The sequence below is a fragment of the Parasteatoda tepidariorum genome, chromosome 9 (genome assembly GCF_982258835.1).
Source record: "Parasteatoda tepidariorum strain Cologne lab strain chromosome 9, Ptep-v5.0, whole genome shotgun sequence".
Lineage (NCBI taxonomy): Eukaryota > Metazoa > Arthropoda > Arachnida > Araneae > Theridiidae > Parasteatoda > Parasteatoda tepidariorum.
Genome location: NC_141763.1, coordinates 24229254 through 24250936, shown reverse-complemented (window position 1 = coordinate 24250936; position 21683 = coordinate 24229254). Strand labels below are relative to the sequence as shown.

At 27.9% G+C, this 21683-nt stretch overlaps 1 protein-coding gene across 8 annotated transcripts in view; it reads left to right on the top strand.

The window, feature by feature from the left end:
* The first annotated feature begins 4099 nt into the window (after positions 1-4099).
* Positions 4100-21683, top strand: part of RhoGAP71E (Rho GTPase activating protein at 71E) — a 30780-nt gene continuing 13196 nt past the window's right edge. Inside the window, exons 1-7 of one of the 8 annotated variants that reach the window (XM_071186275.2) lie at positions 4100-4479; positions 7586-7728; positions 8664-8724; positions 8813-8974; positions 10604-10713; positions 11763-11964; positions 19489-19663. In XM_071186275.2, coding sequence (XP_071042376.1) covers positions 7625-7728; positions 8664-8724; positions 8813-8974; positions 10604-10713; positions 11763-11964; positions 19489-19663 — 814 coding nt within the window. In that variant the 5' untranslated portion in view covers positions 4100-4479; positions 7586-7624. Of the gene's footprint in view, positions 5369-7585; positions 7729-8663; positions 8725-8812; positions 8975-10603; positions 10714-11762; positions 11965-19488; positions 19664-21683 lie in introns of all 8 variants that reach the window. The other 7 variants (XM_043042283.3, XM_043042281.3, XM_043042285.3 and 4 more) reach the window with 7 other exon arrangements.

The following is a 21683-nucleotide window of genomic DNA, read 5'->3' as shown; positions in this document are numbered from 1 at the left end:
GACGCCATATCTCCCTTTAATATTAACCCATAATTTTCAAACTCTGAAAGATATTATATTATAAAGTATTATACTACCGTACCAAAGGAAATAATTATAGACAAATTTGGGAGACCAGGAGAGGGCAAAATATGATCCCATTGGAAAAGTGCGGGAAAGTAGTTGAAGGCTAATATAAGCGGCAAAACCGTGTTTGGAGATGCCAGTAGTGTTACGGGATAGGAAACATTAAATTAGTTGACCCAAGGGTCCATGGTTTGAACTCTGTTAAGGGTTAATATCTTAAAAATTACATTTCGTAATTTTTTTTTAATATTATAACATAAATAAGATACTCCTTTTCCTTAAATTATTATTTTTATTATTTATAAGAAAGTATAGTAATAGTTTAAAAAGGGAGAAATTGCTGCTCCTATACTGTAAATATAAATGGCCCCATATCTTCTTTTAATATTCATCTATAATTTTGAAATCGACCAGATATTACATTATAATATACTACAATACTGTAATAAAGGTAATAATTATGGAAAAATTAGGGGGCCCACAATGGGGGTTCCCCGCGGGTTCGAGCCCCCTACCCTTGGGTTTACTAATTACTTACTTCCTATCACGTAACATTAAATGCCCCCCCCCCCACTTACGGTTTTACCATTTATATTAAACTTTAGGTACTTCTCCACGCTTTTCCAAAGGAATCACATTTTGCCTATTCGTTGTGCTCCTTAATTTGCCTTTAATTATTTCCTTTGGTACCGTACCATAATATATAATACCAAAATATTTGGTCGAGTTTTAAAATTTTATTATTATATTTATAAGTACAATATTTATATTTATATTTATAAGGCAATTAATAAGTACTGTATATGTGTAACAATTTTTCCATTTTTATGCTATTATTAGCTCTTAAAAAATAATAATTTAAAAAAATAATATTCTATTTAGATAACAATATTGTAAGATTTAAAAAAAAAGCTTTTATTTTTATGAAATATAATTTTATAATATTGAACAATAACGGGGTTTGAACCCCGGACCCTCGGGTCTAGAGATTCGCGGCTTCCTATAACGTAACACTAATGACACGTCAAGCACGGTTTTGCAACTTCTAGTAAGTCCTTTACCGAGCATTTTCAATGGAACCATATTTTGTCTCCTCGGGAGCCCCTTAATTTGTTTATAATTATCTTGTTTGGCTCAATAATATAGTATATTATGATATAATATCAGGTTGAGATTGAAAATTATGAGTCAATATCAAAGGGAGATATTGGGTTATTTATATACATAGTATATGAGCTACAATTTCACCATTTTTTAACTATTATTCGGTATTGTTAAAAAGAAAAATAATAATTTAAGTAGTAGTTGTTGTAGTTCATTTACGTCGCACTAGAGCTGCACAATGGGCTATTGGCGACGGTCTGGGAAACATCCCTGAGGATGATCCGAAGATATGCCATCACAATTTTGATCCTCTGCAGAGGAGATGGCACCCCCGCTTTGGTAGCCCAAAGACCTGCGCGCGAAGTCGAGCACTTTACGGTAGAACAGTTTAACGAGAACCAATATCGCACATCCTTGAACCCTACGCAAACTGATTCAAGTGGTCACCCACCCGCACACTGACCGCAGCCAGTGATGCTTGACTTCGGTGATCGGTTGGGAACTGTGTCTTAACTATCAGTCCACTGCGGAATTAGTAATTTAAGGAAAATAATTATTTTATTTACGTTACAATATTGAAAAAGAAATATGAAATTTAATTTTTAAAATAGTGATCCTCAACCGGGTTTGACCCTTGGTCTACTAATTTGTTGCCTTTTATCACGTAACACAAATGGCCAAGTCACACAAAACTGTGCTACTTATACTAACCTTTAAGTACTTTCCAGCATTTTTTCAATGGAACCATATTTTTGCCCCCTCTTGGGCCCCCGAATTTGTGTATAGTTAGTTCTTTTGGTACAATATAAAATATATTATAATATAATATGTGGTCGAGTTTGAAAATTATAGGTTAATATTAAAGAGAGATAGGGGCCATTTATATAAACAGTATATAAGCGACAATTTCTCAATTTTTATGCTATTATTCGTTCTTAAAAAAAAAAAAATAATAATAATTTAGGAAAATAAGATTTTATTTGCATTACAAATAAAAATAAAAAACATTTATTCTTATGCAATATAATTTTGAAATATTGCGCATTAGTGGAATTTGAACACCGGACGCTCGGACTTAGCGATTCGCTATTTCCTATCATGTAGCACTAATGGCATGTCAAAAACGGCTTTGTCACTTTTATTGACCTTTAAGTACTTTTCCGTGCTTTCCCAATGGAACCATATTTTCTCCCTTCTTGGGTCCCCTAATTTGTCTACAATTATTTCCTTTGGTACAGTATTATAGTAAATAAATATATATAATTGAAAATTATTGGGAATATCTCTCGTTAATTGAAAATTATAGGTTAATATTAAGGGGAGATAGATTTTTAAAAAAAATATATTTCAAACGTAATTTAAACTATTTATTAATTTATTTCGTGTCATGCATTTTGAATTTTTTTAAATATTATTATTTGTAAATTTTATGGCACTATATTATATTATAATAAATATTATAGGTCAATATTAAAGGAAGAGCCGGCCAGGTGGCAGAGCGGGTAGCGCGCCTGACTGCGAAGCCAATGGCTGCGGGTTCGAATCCTGCTCTGAGCGTCGATGTTTCTCGCTCTATGTGTTGTCCTCTGTTGTGTGAATGTGGCCCATCCTATAAGCGGTTTTGCGGCAGTGTAGCGTGGGTAATGTTGCTCGCCTCCGTGACTCTGGTTCACAGGTGCCCACTGGGTAACGTGAAATGAGTAACAATTCCAGCATCTTCTAAGGCGAAAGAATAATGTTCAGTGCCTGCCATTGAAAAAAAATATATTAAAGGGAGATTAAGGACCATATATGTATGCAGGATATAAGAAAGATTTTCTTACTTTTAACTCTATTATAAGCTACTCTATTATATTGTATAAGAAGCAATTTCTTTATTTTAAAGTTTTTATTATATTACGCACTTAGAAAAGGAAAAATTTATAATATTTAGTAAGGGAATATTTGGATGTTTTCTATCACTTACCCCTAACGGTCTGACTTAAGACAAGCTTTTAGAAGACTTGAAAATTATTAATGATTCATCAGAAAAGTTATGGTATGAAAAAAAAAATAGCAATAAAAGTTGTAATATAGTATTATTTCTTAAATAAATTTAAAACAATAAAAAAAAATATCAGCTGAATATAAGATATACTTTGGAGTAAAAGGGAAAAAAATGGATGGTAGAAGAATTTGCTAGTATAATTTTATTTACTATTTCTGTTTTTCTAAGTAAATAATGCATGGAATGACATTATAAAACTACTGGTCTATGTTTTACTGTTTCACAGTAATACAGAAAAATAATCAAAATTATATCGCCGAATTATTCTACTACCAGCCAAATCTTCCTCTTGCTCACTCCAAAAAATAAAAAGCAATGCAAGATAATACCAGAAAATACAAAATACAATATTATATAGCGTTAAAGCTAATGCAAAATAATATTACGGCGAACGCTAGATAATATTAGTTTGCATAGAATCTAATATTATATAATGCAGAGCAAATATAGTGACCTCTAGTATCTTTCTAATATTAGAAGTTGTGCAAGATAGCGTCAGATTTTACCGGTTTTCTGATGTTATCTAATATTAGGTGCCACTTGGGGTAACTTGGAAATATGGGCAGTTAAGATCTTAACCGCCATAAGGAAGTACTCCTATGGGTTGCTAGTTTAAGGTCCAAGGAAGCGTTGAAGGTTCGAGCCTTCAGTGCTTCAGAGCCTTCTTTGTGTAGAAAAACTGTAAAGTAATAATAAGGTTTATTTTTAAAAACTTAAACATTCATTCTCCTTTCTAAGAAATATGTAGGAAAATGTTATTGAAATCTGACAATTCATTAACATTAAAAGCTACAAAAAAATTTAATATTGGCAATCGAAATGGGCTATATTTGGCGTAGAGCAGAACTCTGTATCTATGGTAATACTTCGCATTCTTTTACCATTAGCGTGTGGAGAGTCTTTGATGAAGGAAGTCCGTTAGTTTCTGTCCTGATTTTCAAATAGATTAAAATATTAAGTTAGGAAACTATATGGAGCTGAAAACTACATTAAACATAGTTCTAAAGGAAAGCATCATGGAAATTTAAAAAATATTTTAACAATTTATTTCGAAAAATATAAAGAAAATGATAAATATTGTTGTACATTCCTATATAACTGAAAAGAGGGGAAGAGAAAAGGGAAAAGAGCAAAAGGCATGGAACCGGTCTTCTCCCTAGATGGCGTATTTGAGAGTTGCGCTGAAAGAAAATGATTCTCCCAAGCGTTACCTATTGGTTATTTTAAACATGAACTACAGAAGACATCGAATGGCTCACCAGGTAGTTTTCATTGCAGATATGCGCAAAAATTATTTATATTTCAAAATTGGCATCGGAAAATATGACATTTGGGGAAATGGGTGTATGGATTGTGTAATTGTGTTACAATTATTTTCAAAATATTGACAAGTTAGTTTCTATTTAAAACCGTTTATTCATGTATTTCTACATTTCTTTTAAAAAATAAACTTTTCTCTGAAAATTCCTCTACTTGGTTTATGCTGTTCTTAATTATTTAAGTTAATAACACCATATTGTACTGAGGAGTTCTATCAAAATATAAGTTGTTTCTAACACTATGAAATCTGCTACTGATTTTGTGAACGTTGCAAAATGTCAAACTGGATAGTTTAAGCTCAGTTGATTGCCAAATATTCAATTTTGAAATATATTTATTAGTTGTATATTTAATAAGAACATATACATCTCTTTCCATCATTCATTTGTTTACTTGTTTCAATTTTGCATTGTTTAGTAATTACTATATCCAGTGAAAATTTACATTATTAATTCTTGACCAATAGATATTTTTTTCCCCATTTTTATTAATTTAATGAAATGAGTAATTCTACTGATATATTTTGTTTTCATAAGGAGTTTTAAGCTAAGTTTTTTGTTGAAATTAAATCTTATTATTTCTAAAGTTTTTAGTTATTTAATTGATGAATTTAGCTATAGTTTTTTTAAACCGAATTTGGCTCTATAATATGCTTGATTTAGTTCAAGCGTATTTTGTTATCCTATTCAATTCTACTAAAGCAATATGCAGGGTTCCAAAGTTCAGCAACTAAACTTTCTACTTGCTCAAGATCCTCAGGCATTTTAATAATTCTTTTATTTGAACTGTTATAAAGAAAAAACCTGTTATAAAATACAGATATCTAATCTTGTAAGTGTGAATCAAAGTTTGTTTGAAGCATTAACAACTGTTTAAAACTTTGAGTGCTGAATTAAAAAAACTTGTAAGCTGGGCTAAATATTAATTTTGTTCTCAAGCCTCTAATATTTCACTCCGACCACTATAAAATAATTGAGAGTGGTCAGCAATCGATGTTAACTTATGTTTGGCTGTGTTAGTTAACTTATGTTTGGCTGTTTTAATTAACTTATGTTAGGATGTTTTTATGATTTCAACTTTATATTTTGGTCACAAAATATATTCTTTCATAATCTAATAATTGACATTACATTTTTTCCATGTTGTAATTATCGTTTTATGCCTACTCTATTTACTTTTAAAAAAATTAACCTAATAGAGGCTTTTAATAGATCAGTGATAATTTATATGATTATTAATCTTTTCTGGTTATAAGCCCTTTGGACAAACTAACTAAATTTTCTTAATTTTCACCTCTGTAATGAGAGTTATGTGAAAAGTAATTTAATAGCATATTTTTTTTTTAAACTAGGAGCCATATCTTATAATTATTTTGTTTTTCATGCTTATTTCATTATTTTTTCCTTAACTGATAGTTAAAAAAGTTTTTATGAAATGGTTTAAATAGTAATTATAGTTCTTGAGATAAAGTAAGGAATATAGTGCAAGGTACTACACTGCAGAATTATTACAACTTATGCTGAATTTTGTGGTAATAAATCTTTAAAAAAAATTTTTTATTTGACGATTGCCTTATATATATCTCAATACTTTTCTGATAGACTGAATTATTGAATTCTAACAAATATAATAAGATGAATAATTGATATTAGTAGCTATTTTGCATTTGGTTTTAGAATTAGCAAAAATAATTTTTTTTTTGCAAAATTAACTCTTAATATTTAGTGTAATTCTGAAGCCAATTTTTAATAATTTTTTTTAACAAGCCATTTTTTATTAAAAAATATAGAAACGAAATAAAATTTAACAAAATTTCATTGAAGTTAAATTATAAGTTCCTAAGTGTATTAAACTGCTAACTCAGATTAATTTTACGAAAAAATTATTTAATGGAAACTAAATATTTTTTGAAAGTTTAACTTTTTGTGGAACACTCAGCTTACCCAAGATAATTAGGCATTGAAAATATTTTTATTCGAGTTTATAATTAATTTATTTTAAGTCCTATAATGGTGTTTTGATGTAAAAACCTTTTTTTTTGCCCTGACAAATGTCAAAAATTGGTTTAGTTATCATGATTTGTCCATCAGAAAATGTTTGAAAAGGCAAACCACAAATGAATGAGATTGAAAAGTAGTTTAGTAACATAAATTAGTAAAAATAAATAATTATATTTTATGTATTAAACTTTTGTTTCATTATTTTAAAATTCTTCATATTTCTCAGAACCTATTTTGTTTGAAAAGATAAAAATAATAATTGTTAAAATTTATTCTCTTGCCAAATTTTATTATACTTTTTCTCAAATACTAAATGAGATATGATACTCGACTCTAAGACACAATTTCAATTAGTCCTCTTTGAAATTAATTGGGGAACTATGCATTTTGTGAGAACATAAAGCAAATACTTCCACATGATTAATCTTAAAATAGCAATAGAAAAATATTGCGTTATAATGTGATGTGTCTTTTGAAGTCATTGATAACACTAGATGTTAATTTAAATGGTATAGTGTCAGAGAAGGAAATATGAAGTTAGCATGGTAGATAAACGGGCAAACGAAGAGCATATTTTTTTTAAGTGTTCAGCTTGTTTTCTAAAGATATTTAAAACTTTTCTCTTGTAATTTGACTGATGGTCACCCGTCCCACATGTTTTGTGTAAAACGTAAATAATTAAACTTGTGAAAAGTAGATATGGTCAGATGCTGTTTTTTTTTGTTTTTTTTACTTTTTGTATTAACACCAGATTTTATGTAATGTTTGTTTTAATTATAAAGTAATGCATTTTGATCCAAAGAATGATATTAGTGAAAGGCTAGTAAAGTAATTTTTAACTTGTTATAAACAGAAAATTTTTGATCTTTAATATTTACATTTTTACTGTGATTCCTATGGAAGCTTATGGTAATTTTTGTCTTCTCATACCTATTACTTTGTGCTTTTAAAGTATTTATTTTTATTTAGTGCTCAGATTATAAAGTACCTGAGACAAATTTTGATTCACTTATATTTCTAAATAATCTAAGTTGATGTTTGTTTTTAGAAGAAATGTTAAAGGCTGCTTGATGTGAGAGCTTTTACGATGTCCGGATGGGCTCAAAGAATGCACCGCGGAGCTGCTACTTTGAGCAACGTTGTGACCTCGTGTGGTCATACAACTGTTCCTTATCCTACTCGAATGGAAAAGTAAGATAATGATAAAATAAATTAATTATTTGATATTTAATTTTTATAATTCTATGTCCTAAATTTCTGTATTATCAACATTGTTTTACTATTTTTAATTCTTCATAGCTTTATTTATTTTTTATAAATATTACAGTAATTTTTTTATTAACAAGTTTTTATACTAAACACAAACAACAAATAATAATAAGAAAGTCAGCCAATTTTATTAATATCTTCTTAGCCGTTTAACTATCAAGAGGAATTAGATAAAAATTCCTTTGAACATTGAGGGCATTCACTAATTCTATTTGAGCATGTATTTCTCACTTTTACATCCCAGCCAAGCAGTAAGGGCACGTATATAGCTAAGCAGTGAAGGCCTTTGAACATCAAGGGCATGTAAAAATTCCAATTTAGTATGTATTTTTCACCTTTACATGCCCAGCCTAGCTTGTAAATATTTAATTAGAAAGGCCCTAAAATGCTGTTTAAGTTACCCCATAAAATTTCATTCTTAATAAGAATTCTTAAAACAAAGTGCGCTTGTTTCTTTTCTTTTTTCTTCCTACTACTATTTTTTATTTTTATCAATAAATTTATCTAAATCACTGTGCATAAAAAAATAAGTTAAAAGTGAAATGTTGATGCAAAAGTTCGAGTAATATCGTTATAACAATATGTATTTGATATTTGGTTTTAAAAATTTTAATGCCGTTTGACATTGTCAGAGCGTATAATTTTTATAAATGTGAAATTAGTTAAAATTCTTACTTTAACCAAATAATTACATTAATATCTTTTTATTAATATGCTTTCGAAACAAATATTTGACCTTTTATTTTGTAGTCTAACATGCTTGCATAGCCATTTTTAGAGTTCTGCTTGTTAGTGTAATATAAGCATTTGTTAATAAAGTGTTATATATATATATTCATTTCTTCCCTCTTGTTTAGAGTAAAGTTTGGTGTTCTTTTTGACCAAGTTTGTAAACATGATATACCTGGACCATTACTGGTATGTACAATTGTGTTATCCTTTCATATTTTCAAACATAGTGTGAAAATATGAATCTATTCTGATTTATTCTTAACTTTTGCTTTAGATATTAATTCTTAAACTCAATAAAGAAGGGCCCTATAAGAAAGATGTATTTCGAGCACCTGGCCACCAGGGTAACATGAAAAAGCTGATCCATTTTCTACAGCATGGTCGTCTAGTCAATATAGAAAATTTCAGTGTGTATACAATAGCATCTGTTTTAAAAGTATGTTTTTTAATTTCCAACAAATTGTAACTTTTTAAATATTTAATTATTAGTTGCTTTTTTAATAGTGTAATCTTTTTTTAGTAAGTTTTTATTCGATTTAATGTTTCTTTCGATCAATTATCATTTTTGCTGGATTTTTTTAAAGTTTTTAACTTTTTATTTATATACTTTTTTAAAAATATTTCAAGAATTGGTTATATAGCATTACAGTGGTTTGCTGCAGAAGTTTGTGACTTAGTTGACAAAATAAACCAAACAGTATCAGTAAAATTACAGAGAATTCTGCCAAACTGTTAAGATTTCAAATTTAAAAAAATCTTTTGTGTTTTCCTATATTAAGGGCGGAGATAGAACTAAGACTTTTGAGCCTTTGGTTTTAAAATTTGCCAATATATATATATATAAAGATGATAAAATTAAAAATGAATGCAGTTCTACAGCTAATTTTTCGTGTATTTCTGTATTTATGAAGTCTAATTTTGAAACGTCAAATATTTTAAGGCTTCAACTGCTTGATAATAAAATGAGGGTCTGTTTTTCTGTCTCCTTTCTTTTTTGTGATTTTTATTTGTTGAAAATTTAGAAATAATTCATAGGAAGTTCAGTAAATTTGTGGAAATTAAATATATTTAAAAGTCAGCATAAACGTGTTCATAATTATATTGAAGAATATATCTTACGGATGAGTTAAATTATTTTTAAAAAGTAATATCGTTACTTTTTATAGCTACAAAAGCAATTTAGACTTACAATTTAAAAATTAAATCCTATCTTTAAAATTATATTTATTTTAGCATGTATTTAATCCTAACAGCCCTAAATAATTATTTCTATGCAAAATTTTCTACTGGTGTTAATGAGAAGAAGAAAAAAAATCTTTTTTATCAAAAAGCATAAGTGAAAAATTTTGAACATAATTGAAAAAAAAAAAAAATCTTAGAGTAGTTAGTAAATAGTTATGTCAAAACCTGTAACAATAACTGCCTAAGCAATCCACATAAGTATACATGATATTGTAGTAAATCTAGCATGTCAAAAAATTATTCTCAGAAATTTCTAGTTGTAATATCAAACAGAAAATATCAGTATTTTAAAAACAATCAATAACTGTAACAAATAGTAAAAAATTGTTGGAAAATTAGATAGATTTCTGAGGAAATTGGTGCTAGTAGATCAGTGTTTTGTGAAGGTATCATTTGTCTTGCAGCTGAATTTGTGAGTATTTATTGAATTGTGAATTTGTGAAGGTGCCACTAATTACTAGTAAACTTTTCTCTAACAAACCATTTTTTAAATTCTAAAGTTCTCAAAATATTAGTGATTTTATATGAGGATGAGCACTGTATTTTTTCAAATTTTCTGCATAATGCTAAGAAGTTTCAGCACTGAAGATTGATACTTTTAACTATTTCTATCAACGTTTATGTTGCTTTCTAATTTCAGTTCTGTAGTTAGTTTTCAAGTAAATTTATCATAATGTGCAATTTTGTTTTTTACATTAAAAAATCTGCATTTTTATTTTAATATTGTAATAATTTTAGTTAATAAATTTGTTTTAATTAGTTTTAATTAGTTTACATTTGCTGATGAAACTTCCTGTTTTAAATTACTTATTTGTTTACATAGAAATTCTTAAGAAAACTTCCTGGAGGTATTTTTGGCCCTGAAAATGAAGAAGCCTTATTCGATATAATTAATATTGATAATTTAGAAGAAAAAAGAGATAGAATTCACAGGTGATATCTTTATTTCTTTCTTTTAAAATTTTTCCTTAATTTTCAACCTACGATTTTTTTTTACTTTTATCTGTGCATTTGATTTGAATGTATCCTAGTTTCAAATGTATTTTAATTAATAATAAATAATGCAAAGTATTGCTATTGATTAGTTAATTTAAAATTTTTTTTAAAAATGTATAATAAGGAAAAATATAGCACGCTTAACTAATGATCGTTGTAACTGACAAACTTTCCCTTAAAGATTTATTTAAATGAATCTGAGCTTTATAAATTTTACTGCTGTCCTTGTATCAATTCTTGTGCAACTGCTCATTCAATCCAAACCAATCCTAAAATTTTCAACATGTAAAAAATAACTTTTTTTAAAGTTTGAATTGATGTTTTTTTAGTAAATTTAAAAATAAAATTATTAGTTTTATTTTGTTTTGTTTAACTGAATTATCTTAGAATCTTAAATATTGTAAGTTTTTAAAAGCATTGATTTATTGTCAGATTTTTCTAGAAAGTATAACTTACCTTTATTAAAGTGAAAGTTTGTACAGTTACGCAATAATTGTATAACTAGTAGTGGAGTGGGCATAATCGTATCACAGTATTTGTGCCATTTAAGTTAAATTATATATAAATTGCACATAAAAAATATTAATTGTAATATAATCTTAAATATCTTTATAATATATTTTCCTATTTGACAAAGAAACAAAAAGATAATCTCAAAACATGCATTCTGATTGTAAATATAAATACTACGCAGGTTATAGATACTTTCCATGCATATATCTGTCATTCATAAATTGTTGTTCCATTTATTTTGTATTATCTTGTAAACTCTTTGAATTCTTTTTTTTTATTATTAAGCATTGGTGTAGTAAAAATTAATAATTGTTGTAAAAATAAGGATGATAAATGTTGAATTTTATTTGTTTTAGAGATTTTATACTTTTTTTTCTCACAACTCTATAACTCTTGAAAACGAATCCTAATTTTGCAAATTATTGCTTATATGCTTTTGATAATTTATAAATATAAGTGGTATTTTTTCCCAGGCTGATTACCTCTCTTCCTGTTGTTGCTCAACATTTGTTAGTGCTACTGTTTGGCACTTTTAGAGCTATATCTAACTGTGCTCAGAAAGCACAAACTGGCATGACATCTGAAGCACTTGGAGTTAGTGTAGCCCCAAGCTTCTTCCAATCTTGTGTCAGTGATGGCAAAATGGCTAGAATGGAAGATGTCGTGAGATTTAAAGTGAGTACTTTCTTTCTTTCCACGTTTAGAAATCATTCTATGTAAAGCTTTCTATTATTAATCTATATATTTAAAAAAAAATAAAAATTTGGTCATCTGATGACTTTTGGTCTTATTCATCTGATTATGATGCATGAGGGTTTAACTAATGTTCAGTTTTATAAAAAAAGACTGAGACTATTTCTTTCATTTGAGTACCGGGTTTTCTTTGTTCTTTTTAATTGTGGAGAAATAATTAGTAATCTGTAAAAAAAAAATTTCCTTGAAATTTCAAAAGTGGTTTCAGTGTTTGAAGCAAAATACTCATTTATTATGGTTACTCATTTAGTACTCATTTATTACAGATTTTATTCATTTATATACTGGGTAACTCATAATTGTTTATAGTGTAATTAAGTATATAATCTAATTTCTAAAACTCAGTGGCGCGACAGCCCATAGAGGGCCAAGGCCTACTGTGCCCATCTCAGTTTTCTTGGGCTGTGGGATGCAGAAGCAGATGTTCCAGTCAGATGGTCAGCTGAACGCGGAACCCTCAGTGTTTAGTTCCCAAGCATGCTTACTACTCATTTATCGACCCACTGAAGAGATGAAAGGCTGAGTCAACCTTGCCCAGCCCGAGGATCGAACCAGGGACCTGTGGCAGGAGAGTGCATAGCGCTACCGCTAAGTATATAATCAGCAGAAGGAAGAAAAAAAATCTCTAATTTACTAACTTTTGTTTTAATGTTCAGATATTCCATCACAATAATAATAGTTTAAACTTATGACGATCATCATTACTTACAAAAGATTATCATTAAGGATGACTCTCAAATTGCTTCCATCATCATCATCATCATAGTTGGCAAGATAGCCCAATGTGAGCCAATGCCTTCCTCTGAGGATTTCTCCATGACGACTTCTGATTCACCTTTGATCTCCAATTCTTTTCATTAATTGCGAAAAAATCAGACTCCACTGAGTCAGCCCCTTCACTGATATGAGAAACCAAATATAAGATCTGTTTTTTAAAAAATTGCTAGTTTTTTAGCTTGTAGGACAAAGAACAGTAGGATTAAAGACACTACACTAGCTCAAACACTTCATAAGTCTGGTGAATATTGCTATTGCTGATTGCGATAACAATCAAATGAATCTGATCAAAGCTATGAAAAGAAAATGTTTCACCCATATTTACTGTATTCCTTTGTAATAACATGGAACTAGTTTTGCAATGCAGTAGGAAAAGAAGAAACTGATAAAAATCCCCCTTTTTTTTGCATGCAATATCCCTCTTATAGTTAAATATGGTTATAGATAAGTGTAGATAACTATATAAGTTGCATATGAAAAATTAAGTCATTTAAATCAAGTTTCCTTTTTATCATAACTTTTTTTGAAAACTGGAAGAAAAATCTTAATTCCTCTAATTTCAAAGCATATATTTTTTTTAAAATTATACTGACTTAATTAGCAGTCCTGTGTTTCAAATTTTCTTAGAGGTGTAATTTTTTTTAATATTTTCAATGTTCCCCTTGTAATTTTCATTTTTTCCCATTACTCATATGTTTTATGAATGTAAAAATAATTTTGATCTTTTTATTCTCAATTTTTTACAGTTATGCACCAGTTTGTTTCCTAGCACAACATTTTTTCAATTTTAAACATTGCATGCCACTAAATTTTTATTAAATTTACTGAATGAAAAACAATTAAGCTGTATATAACTTTAAGATACTATTTTTTCTATGTAATTTATTTGAAATAAACTAAGTTTGTTTCCTTATTATTTATTTTTTTTTTTGAAATACCTTCATAATTTTCTGTTAATTTCGTTTTCAAATTTAATAATATCCTTCTTTTTGCATTGCTACACATTTTAGCATTGAGCTATTGCATTCTTAGTAAAATGTCTTGTCAGTTTATTTTTTCTTTGTACGTTTAAAATTTTGATTAATTTAGCGTTAACTGTCCATTTCTAAAATTATATTTTGATATTAAGAAAATGCAACAGCAACGATGTAAGATGATATACGGAATTGCTAGCTACATAATCTGGCAACTCTGTTTATCTTCTTCTGACGAATCTCTATGTAACTAACTATTGAGAGTTATATCATGCAATTCTAAGAAAAGCTTTATCGATTTTCCAAGATGTTTTTATCGAATCTGGCTTTCTTCTCTCAATTCATCCTGCTGAGAAACTTTTGAAGTTTAAAATATATTTATTTTAAAACTCAAGTAATTAGTATTGAAGACTGAAATTAACTTCAGGTGGCACATAGAACTCTTTACCTATAGTAACACTAGGCATGCTTTCACCATTAGCATGTGAATAGTTATAGGAGTAGAAAGTAGGTTGCTTTCAGTTTTGATTTTCAAACTGATGAAAAATGTTTAAATTTAGAAACTGTCATCATCATCATCAATGGCTCGACAGTCCAGGGTGGCCCTTTGCCTTCTCAAGAAGTTTCAGTCCGTGGTTAATTTCTTCTTGAGATTTCGTAACAATTGTTTTTTACAGTGTAGAGTCGTCAGTCATACACCAACCTGGAGAGCAAGTCTTCTGATGTAACCCCCAGAAGCAGGGTGCCCAGCTATACCCCCAGACACTCAGTACCCATTTAGAAACTATATAAAAATGAAAACTTCATTAAAGATAATGCTTAAAATATGGATCGAGGAAATTTTTAAATATATTTTTGACACTCGAAATGCGGAAAATATTATGGTAGAAGGAAGGAAAAATAATAAATATATTCTCATACATCTGAGCGGACGAGAAAGGGGGGAGGCGCTAGACAAGAGACCGGTTTTCTCCCCAAATAGCATATTCAAGTTTTGCAATCAAAAATTTTATAGATACAATAGAAATTAAGTAAATTTACGTCAATAAAATAATAATTTAATGGCTTGTTTTATCTATCCCCTCAATGCATGAAATTGGAATGGCTAAAAAATCTTAATTAAATCATTCAATTTTCTTTTTTTATTTTTAAACTATGAAATATTGAATAAGATGTAAGTAATTTTTAAATATATTTTATTCGGTTTTATGGTGGTTATTGTTCCTGGTTATAAAAAAAAAAATTTCTAAGTGGATCCATGACTTTGCTGTTATTAAATGTTTTGCATTCTGGTTTAATAACTGTTTGCATATTTAAATAACTTTTTATTTCAAGTATCACACTTATTTTTTTTTAATTTATGAATTGCAGGAAGATTTCTTTATAACAATTATTTTTTAATTTTTTTCAGAGGAGAATAATTTTTTAAGTCATTTAAATATAAATTGAATTTCTTCAACCTTTGCTATTGCTAGAGAACATGGAGTGTACCTGTTAAAATACCTGTAAATGTACCTGTTAAATGTTCCTGGTAAAAACTTAAAATTTGACCCTTAGAAAGTTGTTAATAATCCTCATCAGTTCTATGTATATGAGATTTTTTTAAAGTGCATATTAGCTAAAAAAAAACAAACAAATATTTTAAATTATGAATTATGAAAGAAAATTTATCTTCGCTCTTTTCAAAAGCATGATAGTCATATTTTATTTTATATATTACAGAACAAAGGTTTTCTTTTTTTAATTAAATGAGAGTGTTTTAAAAAAGAGCTATTCTATAAAAAATCTTTTCAAATTTAATATGTTTGTAAGAAAGAGTAATAATAGCATAGTCCCTAAACATACATGTGGATGGACTAGGGGTGGAAATATAAGTTTTTGTATTGGCTCCAAATAGCTTCGAAAAGTTGTCTTGAAAAAGAGGAAGTCAAATTTGAAAAAATTTGGTGCAATCTCAATAAGAGGATGTCACAATTATTTTTGTTAAAAACGTTTTTTAGTGATTAAAGTGTGAAGAAAATATTTAAAATCGTCTATTTCAAACACATCCTAACATAATCTTATATGTAACCATATATTTAAAAAAAATTCCGTAATATACATCATCATTTCGAGGAAGCATAGCATTTTTTGTAAAGGAAAAATGTGTAAAACTTTAACACTTCAACTCGAGTCAGTGCTAAAACAGTGTCTCATACTTAAAAACTAAAAAAATATGGAAGCATTATCAAAGTATTCTTAATACAAAAATGTCTCCTATCACGAAAGTACACAAATAGAAATTAGTTAAAGCGCTATTTTTCTGTTGGAAATAAAAATTAAACTTGGTTACAGCATAGCTTCATCAAGATATTATTTAATATTGCTTAAATTTTGCACTTGAAATAACAATTTTCAAAGTCAACTTTTGGCAGGTCTTAAAAGTCTATGTTAGGAACTTTTGTTCTATCGTAATAGGTGTGCTATTTGCTCCATAACTTTTTTTTTAAAAATTTTTATTAATTTTTACTGAAATGTAAAATTACGTTTCTGTTACTTAATTTTAATTAGTTACAAAATGTTACATTGACAATTGTTTTACATCTCAAAAAATTAGGGTTCTATTGTTTGGTTATGATAAAAATGAATTCAAGTTATATTTTTTAGAATTGTTTACAATTATACCAATTTTTTTTTTTTTTAATCCCTATCAGCATTTATATTTTATTTCCTGTTTAGCTGAAAATATTCAGCATCATAGTGTAATTAAAATATAATTTTGTTCCTAGAAGATAATATTAAATAATCATTTACTTTATTTCATTGTGTCTGTGTAAATTATTTTTCTGATTTTAATGATATAATATATCAATATTGTGCCAGTGGGCGTCTTACTAATGCTCACTGTTTCAAATCTTCTTTTCTTCCTTTTGCTTACTTCTCCTTTCTGCTTTAAGGCCCAGATTTCGGTAAGTTTTCTCTTGCTTGTGGCTGTTGTGTCATGTGATCTTATTTTGTTTTCACATTGGTGTTCTTTTTTTCCCTCTTGTTTTTTAAAGTTTATAGTGATGCTTAAATTAGAAAATAGATGGGACTGCTAGTGCTTTTTTCTTTTGTTAAGAGTTAAAGAAAATGCATTTTAAATCTTTGTTTAATATTATTCAAATCACACGTTTGCCAGATTGTTTGTTATTGTTTTTTCTGTGTGTACAAATTTAATGTGTAATGTCATTTTAATTTTAATATTTTAGCTATGAAATATTTTAATTGTAAGTAAAATTTATGTTCTATATTAAAAAATTTTTTGAATCAACTTAAAAAATGTGTTTTAAGCTTCTAGACTTAAAAACTTTAACCACTAGTGTAAAAATTGGATATATAATTGTCTTTAAATATATCAGACATGCGATTTTTTTGGCATCTTTCTGAATTTATTATTTATTGAGCAGTGCTTTCAGTATCTTTTTGTGTAAATGTGCATTAATATATTAAAATATGCTGACAAACTGGCATCGCTATGCAATTTTAGTGTTTTTAATTCTGATTGGGTCACTTGTCTGCATTTGTTCAACTAACCAAATTATTTATGCTAAATCTACTCCCAGTGACTTTTTAATTTTGTAAAATTAACCCTGTCTCAAAAAATGAAAAATAAAATTTATGAAGTTCCAACTATTATTTACATTATTATAATGAGAAATGTGGTTTCCAATTTATTTAAATTGAAACTTTGAAGAAGAAAAAAAAAATGCACCCATGCTTGCTTTATATTTTTTAGTGTAACTTTTTTCGTGAAATAATTCTTAAATATAGTGTGTTTAGTGAAAGTGATTTCAGTATTACCAAGTATTATAAAAAAATATGACTAATTGTTCCTACTTTGTAAAATGATTTTTTTTTTTTTTTTGTGTAATGACATGTTTTCTTTAAACATTATATGTATGTTAAGATCTAAAACAATGAAACAAAACAAAAAGAATAAAGTAGCAAAACAAAGAATGAATGATAAACAAGGATTGTTTAAAAATATTTGATTAATCAATGTTTTTTTTCCACAAGTCAGCATTTTATTTCCATTTATAAGTTAAGTTTTATAAAACACCTTATAAAAATTAGTAAATTTTTAAAATGTTCCAGAAAAACTTTTTAAAATGAAAGAAAAAAGATGGGGCAAAATTTTTACACTCTTCAGTAACTTCAGTATTCCTTTTAAATTGTCCCTTTTATGTATTTATTTTTTTAATATTATATTTAGGTTACGTTTTGAAAAATTTTATATTTACTGATTATCTTATTGCTCTACAGAAGAATTTTTTTTTTTTTGGTAATCTCCCTGGAGGAAGTTCTCCCTGAAGTTTTTTTCAAAGTTAGCAGATGCTGTTTTCTTGTCTTTTTAATTTCATGATATTTTTCTGATTACCACTAATGCTCAACAAAAGTGGAAGTATTTCTTTTGGCGATATCCTCTTGGAATTTTTCAAAAATTAGTGGATCTGGTTATGAGCCTACCCCCAACTTTAGCTTTCGAGAATTTTCTAAAATTTCACAGCTTATATTCCGAAATATGTGGTAGTTCTTTCCTTATAATTGTTTTGCATTATTACAATATTTTTTTTTCACATACATCTTTTAAAACTCATTTTTCCAACTGGTTTGTTATAATACAAAATATAATTTTAAATGAAGTTCACTTTACTTCAATTGTGCATGGGAAATAGAAGTAATTTCAATTTAACTATGACTTAAATCAGTATAAGTGGGAGTCAAACATTTTAATCACTGACTCTGACATCTGTGTTAAAATGGTACATAGATATACTTATCTCATTTGAATTACATGAATGCATATTTAAAAAAAAAAGATTTAAAATTTCTGGAGTAAGTTGTTGTAATTGGATGTTGCTATTGTTGTTTGTATGTTACTTACTAAAGTTGTTTTGATGTATAGTTAAATATGTGAAATATTAAATTACTTAAATTGAAGCTTGCATTGCTTTTATGCAGATAGTTTTTTTTGTGAAACAAAGCTTATAGACGTAACACATTTTTGTAACTATTTATATTTATTCATTTTGAAATATTTATTTAGCTCAAAATCAGTATGGGTATTTTAAAGGATTAACATTTCAATAGATCGAGTGTATTCTAATATTTTTCTTTGTTCTTTCGTAACTGAAAATAAACGGAAATTTTTTGTAGGTTTACGATTCTCAAGTGATAGACAGATACCAAGATATAAAATTAACACAATCAAAATAAAATTATGTTTGCATTGTAATAAGAATCATATGTTCTTGGTCTAATTAGAGCCAAATCTTGGTCTAATCATACCCTGATCTAATCTATGTTGCAATTAAATATAATTTTTTTTTTATGGAATTAACTAACATTAGATTAACAATTATTTAAATTGTAAATAAACAAAACCAAGGTAAACTGATCAGTAAAACGTTAGATTTTCCTTTAAATCAAATTTTTGAGTGAAGTAGGAGGAAAAAATCAATTTTTTTTAAAAAAAAATGTATGATCATATCTCTGTTTTAAATTTGCGTATTTTTAGTCAAAAAGAAATTGCATATTGTAGGTTATGAAGTGTATCAATATTAATGTTTTAAGAAAATATAATAATGCCGTTAGCTCGGATTTAATTTTCATTTTAGGTTAAAGAAGGCTTACAAAATATTTGAATTATGCTTTTTTTTCTTCTTCCTAATAGGTTGCAACTAGGATTATGAAGTTCCTCATTGATAATTTTGGGGTAACTAATCTCTTTGGCAAAGGAAACTATGAATACTATGCTCGCATGACTGGCAGAATCTTCAAAGTGGAGGAAAATTGGATATTCGCTTTTCGATACCCTCCAGAATCATTAGTTTCACGTAATTATGACTGTATGTCTTGGTAGTTTGTAGTATCTTAGTTTAACATGTAGATTATAATTTTTGTACTACGCACTCATTCATTAGATAGTTTTGTTTTTGTTTTTTTCACAATATATAGTCAAATTTTTTTGCAAAAAATATTTAACGGTACCCTTTAGCAAAATTTTATTTACTGCCAATAACTGTGTAATTGACTGCTTATTGCTTGCTTTTTGTTTCTTGCTTAATTATAAAGGCTGATACTAGTTTAAAATACCAAAAAATTTAGAATAGAAAATTGCTTATGTGGATGTACCATTGGCACATATTTTAAATCTTCCTTTAAAAAAATCAACTGAACACTTTCATTTATAAAAATATTACGTCTTTCAATGGATTTCTGTCTCCTTTAAAAAAAAAAAAATGATTTAGAGGGGACAAGAAAAAGTTTAAAATTGACTGATAATAATAATTAAAAAACTATTTAATGTAAGGGAATAGAATTTTATTTAACCCCTTAACTGCCGAGTAAAATTTACGTGACTCACTCCCCAGTGCCACCGTTTTTCGCTCAAGTGAACTTTCTTACGTGGTGTTTTGGTGGATTAAAATGATGCACTCGTTGCAATTTAAAAACAGTTTACTTTTACAAGACAAGAGAAAGGAAAGAAAGAAAATACAACATTTAAATTAAATAATAAAAATACAATATAAAAGATGTTAAAACTTAGCTGTTGTATGATAAATCCTGAAACATGGTTGTTCACATAAACCAACATCACATTCATTGCACTGATAGTGGGATTCACGACGAATTTTTTTCTTGAACAAACAGCGCATTTTCGCGATGCATTTGAAGACGTTGATGGAAAGAATAAAAAGCACCAAAATACACACGGGAAATGAAATCGAAAAACGAATAAACCCGACCTTACTCAAAAAGAGACAAGCAAACGATTAATACGATATCACTTTTCCATAACATCCTTTTCCCATTCCCCCTCCTCCGAAATTAGTAATATATTTGCAAAGCAAACACTTTCAAGGTCATTTCACTGCATTCTGAAGTAGGGGTGTAGTTCTATTTATAGCAGCGCAATGCAAAGCATCGTACTTCAGGAAAGCGTATATATACGCCTGCGGCAGTTAACACATCGTCTGGCCGAGACGTATATATACGCCCGCGGCAGTTAAGGGGTTAAGTATTAAGAAGAGCACTTAATTTTTCTTTATTTACTTGAAAACTTGATCCACTCCTTTTTTATTTTAATAATTTCAGTTTTAAAAACCTTAACCTTTGAATACCTTGACTATTTGTTGAGGTGTCTGAGTTTATGTGGATTGTATAAAAATTTTAATTTATGACGCTTTGAGAAAACTTTTCTACTCTCAAAATCTGAATCTCGAGTGTTTTTTTGTTTTTTTCACAAAATGCCCCTTGTTTAATTTGAAGTTTTTCCCCATTGCCGTTTAATTACATTTTATCCCAAGCTCTATCAAATGTATGTATCCGTTTATTTTGAAAGTTTATGGATGTTTTATTTAATAAAATTATTGAATTTTTTAAACTTACACTTTTCACGTTTTCAATCAGCTAAATTTGTTTTTTATTTTCATTTAATAGTTTTAAGTTCTACATTAGGGCACTAACTTCTAAGCTCTTTCTGCGTTATGTGAAGATAAACTAATTTTTAGATTAAATTTATTTTGTTACCATTAATTCCTTTTTTAAGTCTATAATACTATATAGATTTAATTATACTATAGAATTAACCTAAATAAATAAGTTTCTAATATTTCATACATATCTTGTTGTTTGAAAAATCTGCTAAAATGTGGAGAATTGTAATTATGTTCACTTTTCTTTGTATCAACTAATATATAAATACAAATATAAATTTATAAACTGACATATATAGATTTTCTTGCATTTTAGTTTAATTGTATTTAGTTCAATTTTTCCAACTAAACTCTGCTCTTATGTACAATGTTTTTGAAATATAGTTACATGGTTAAATTTTTTTGAAGTGAAAATTTTCACTGAGCAATA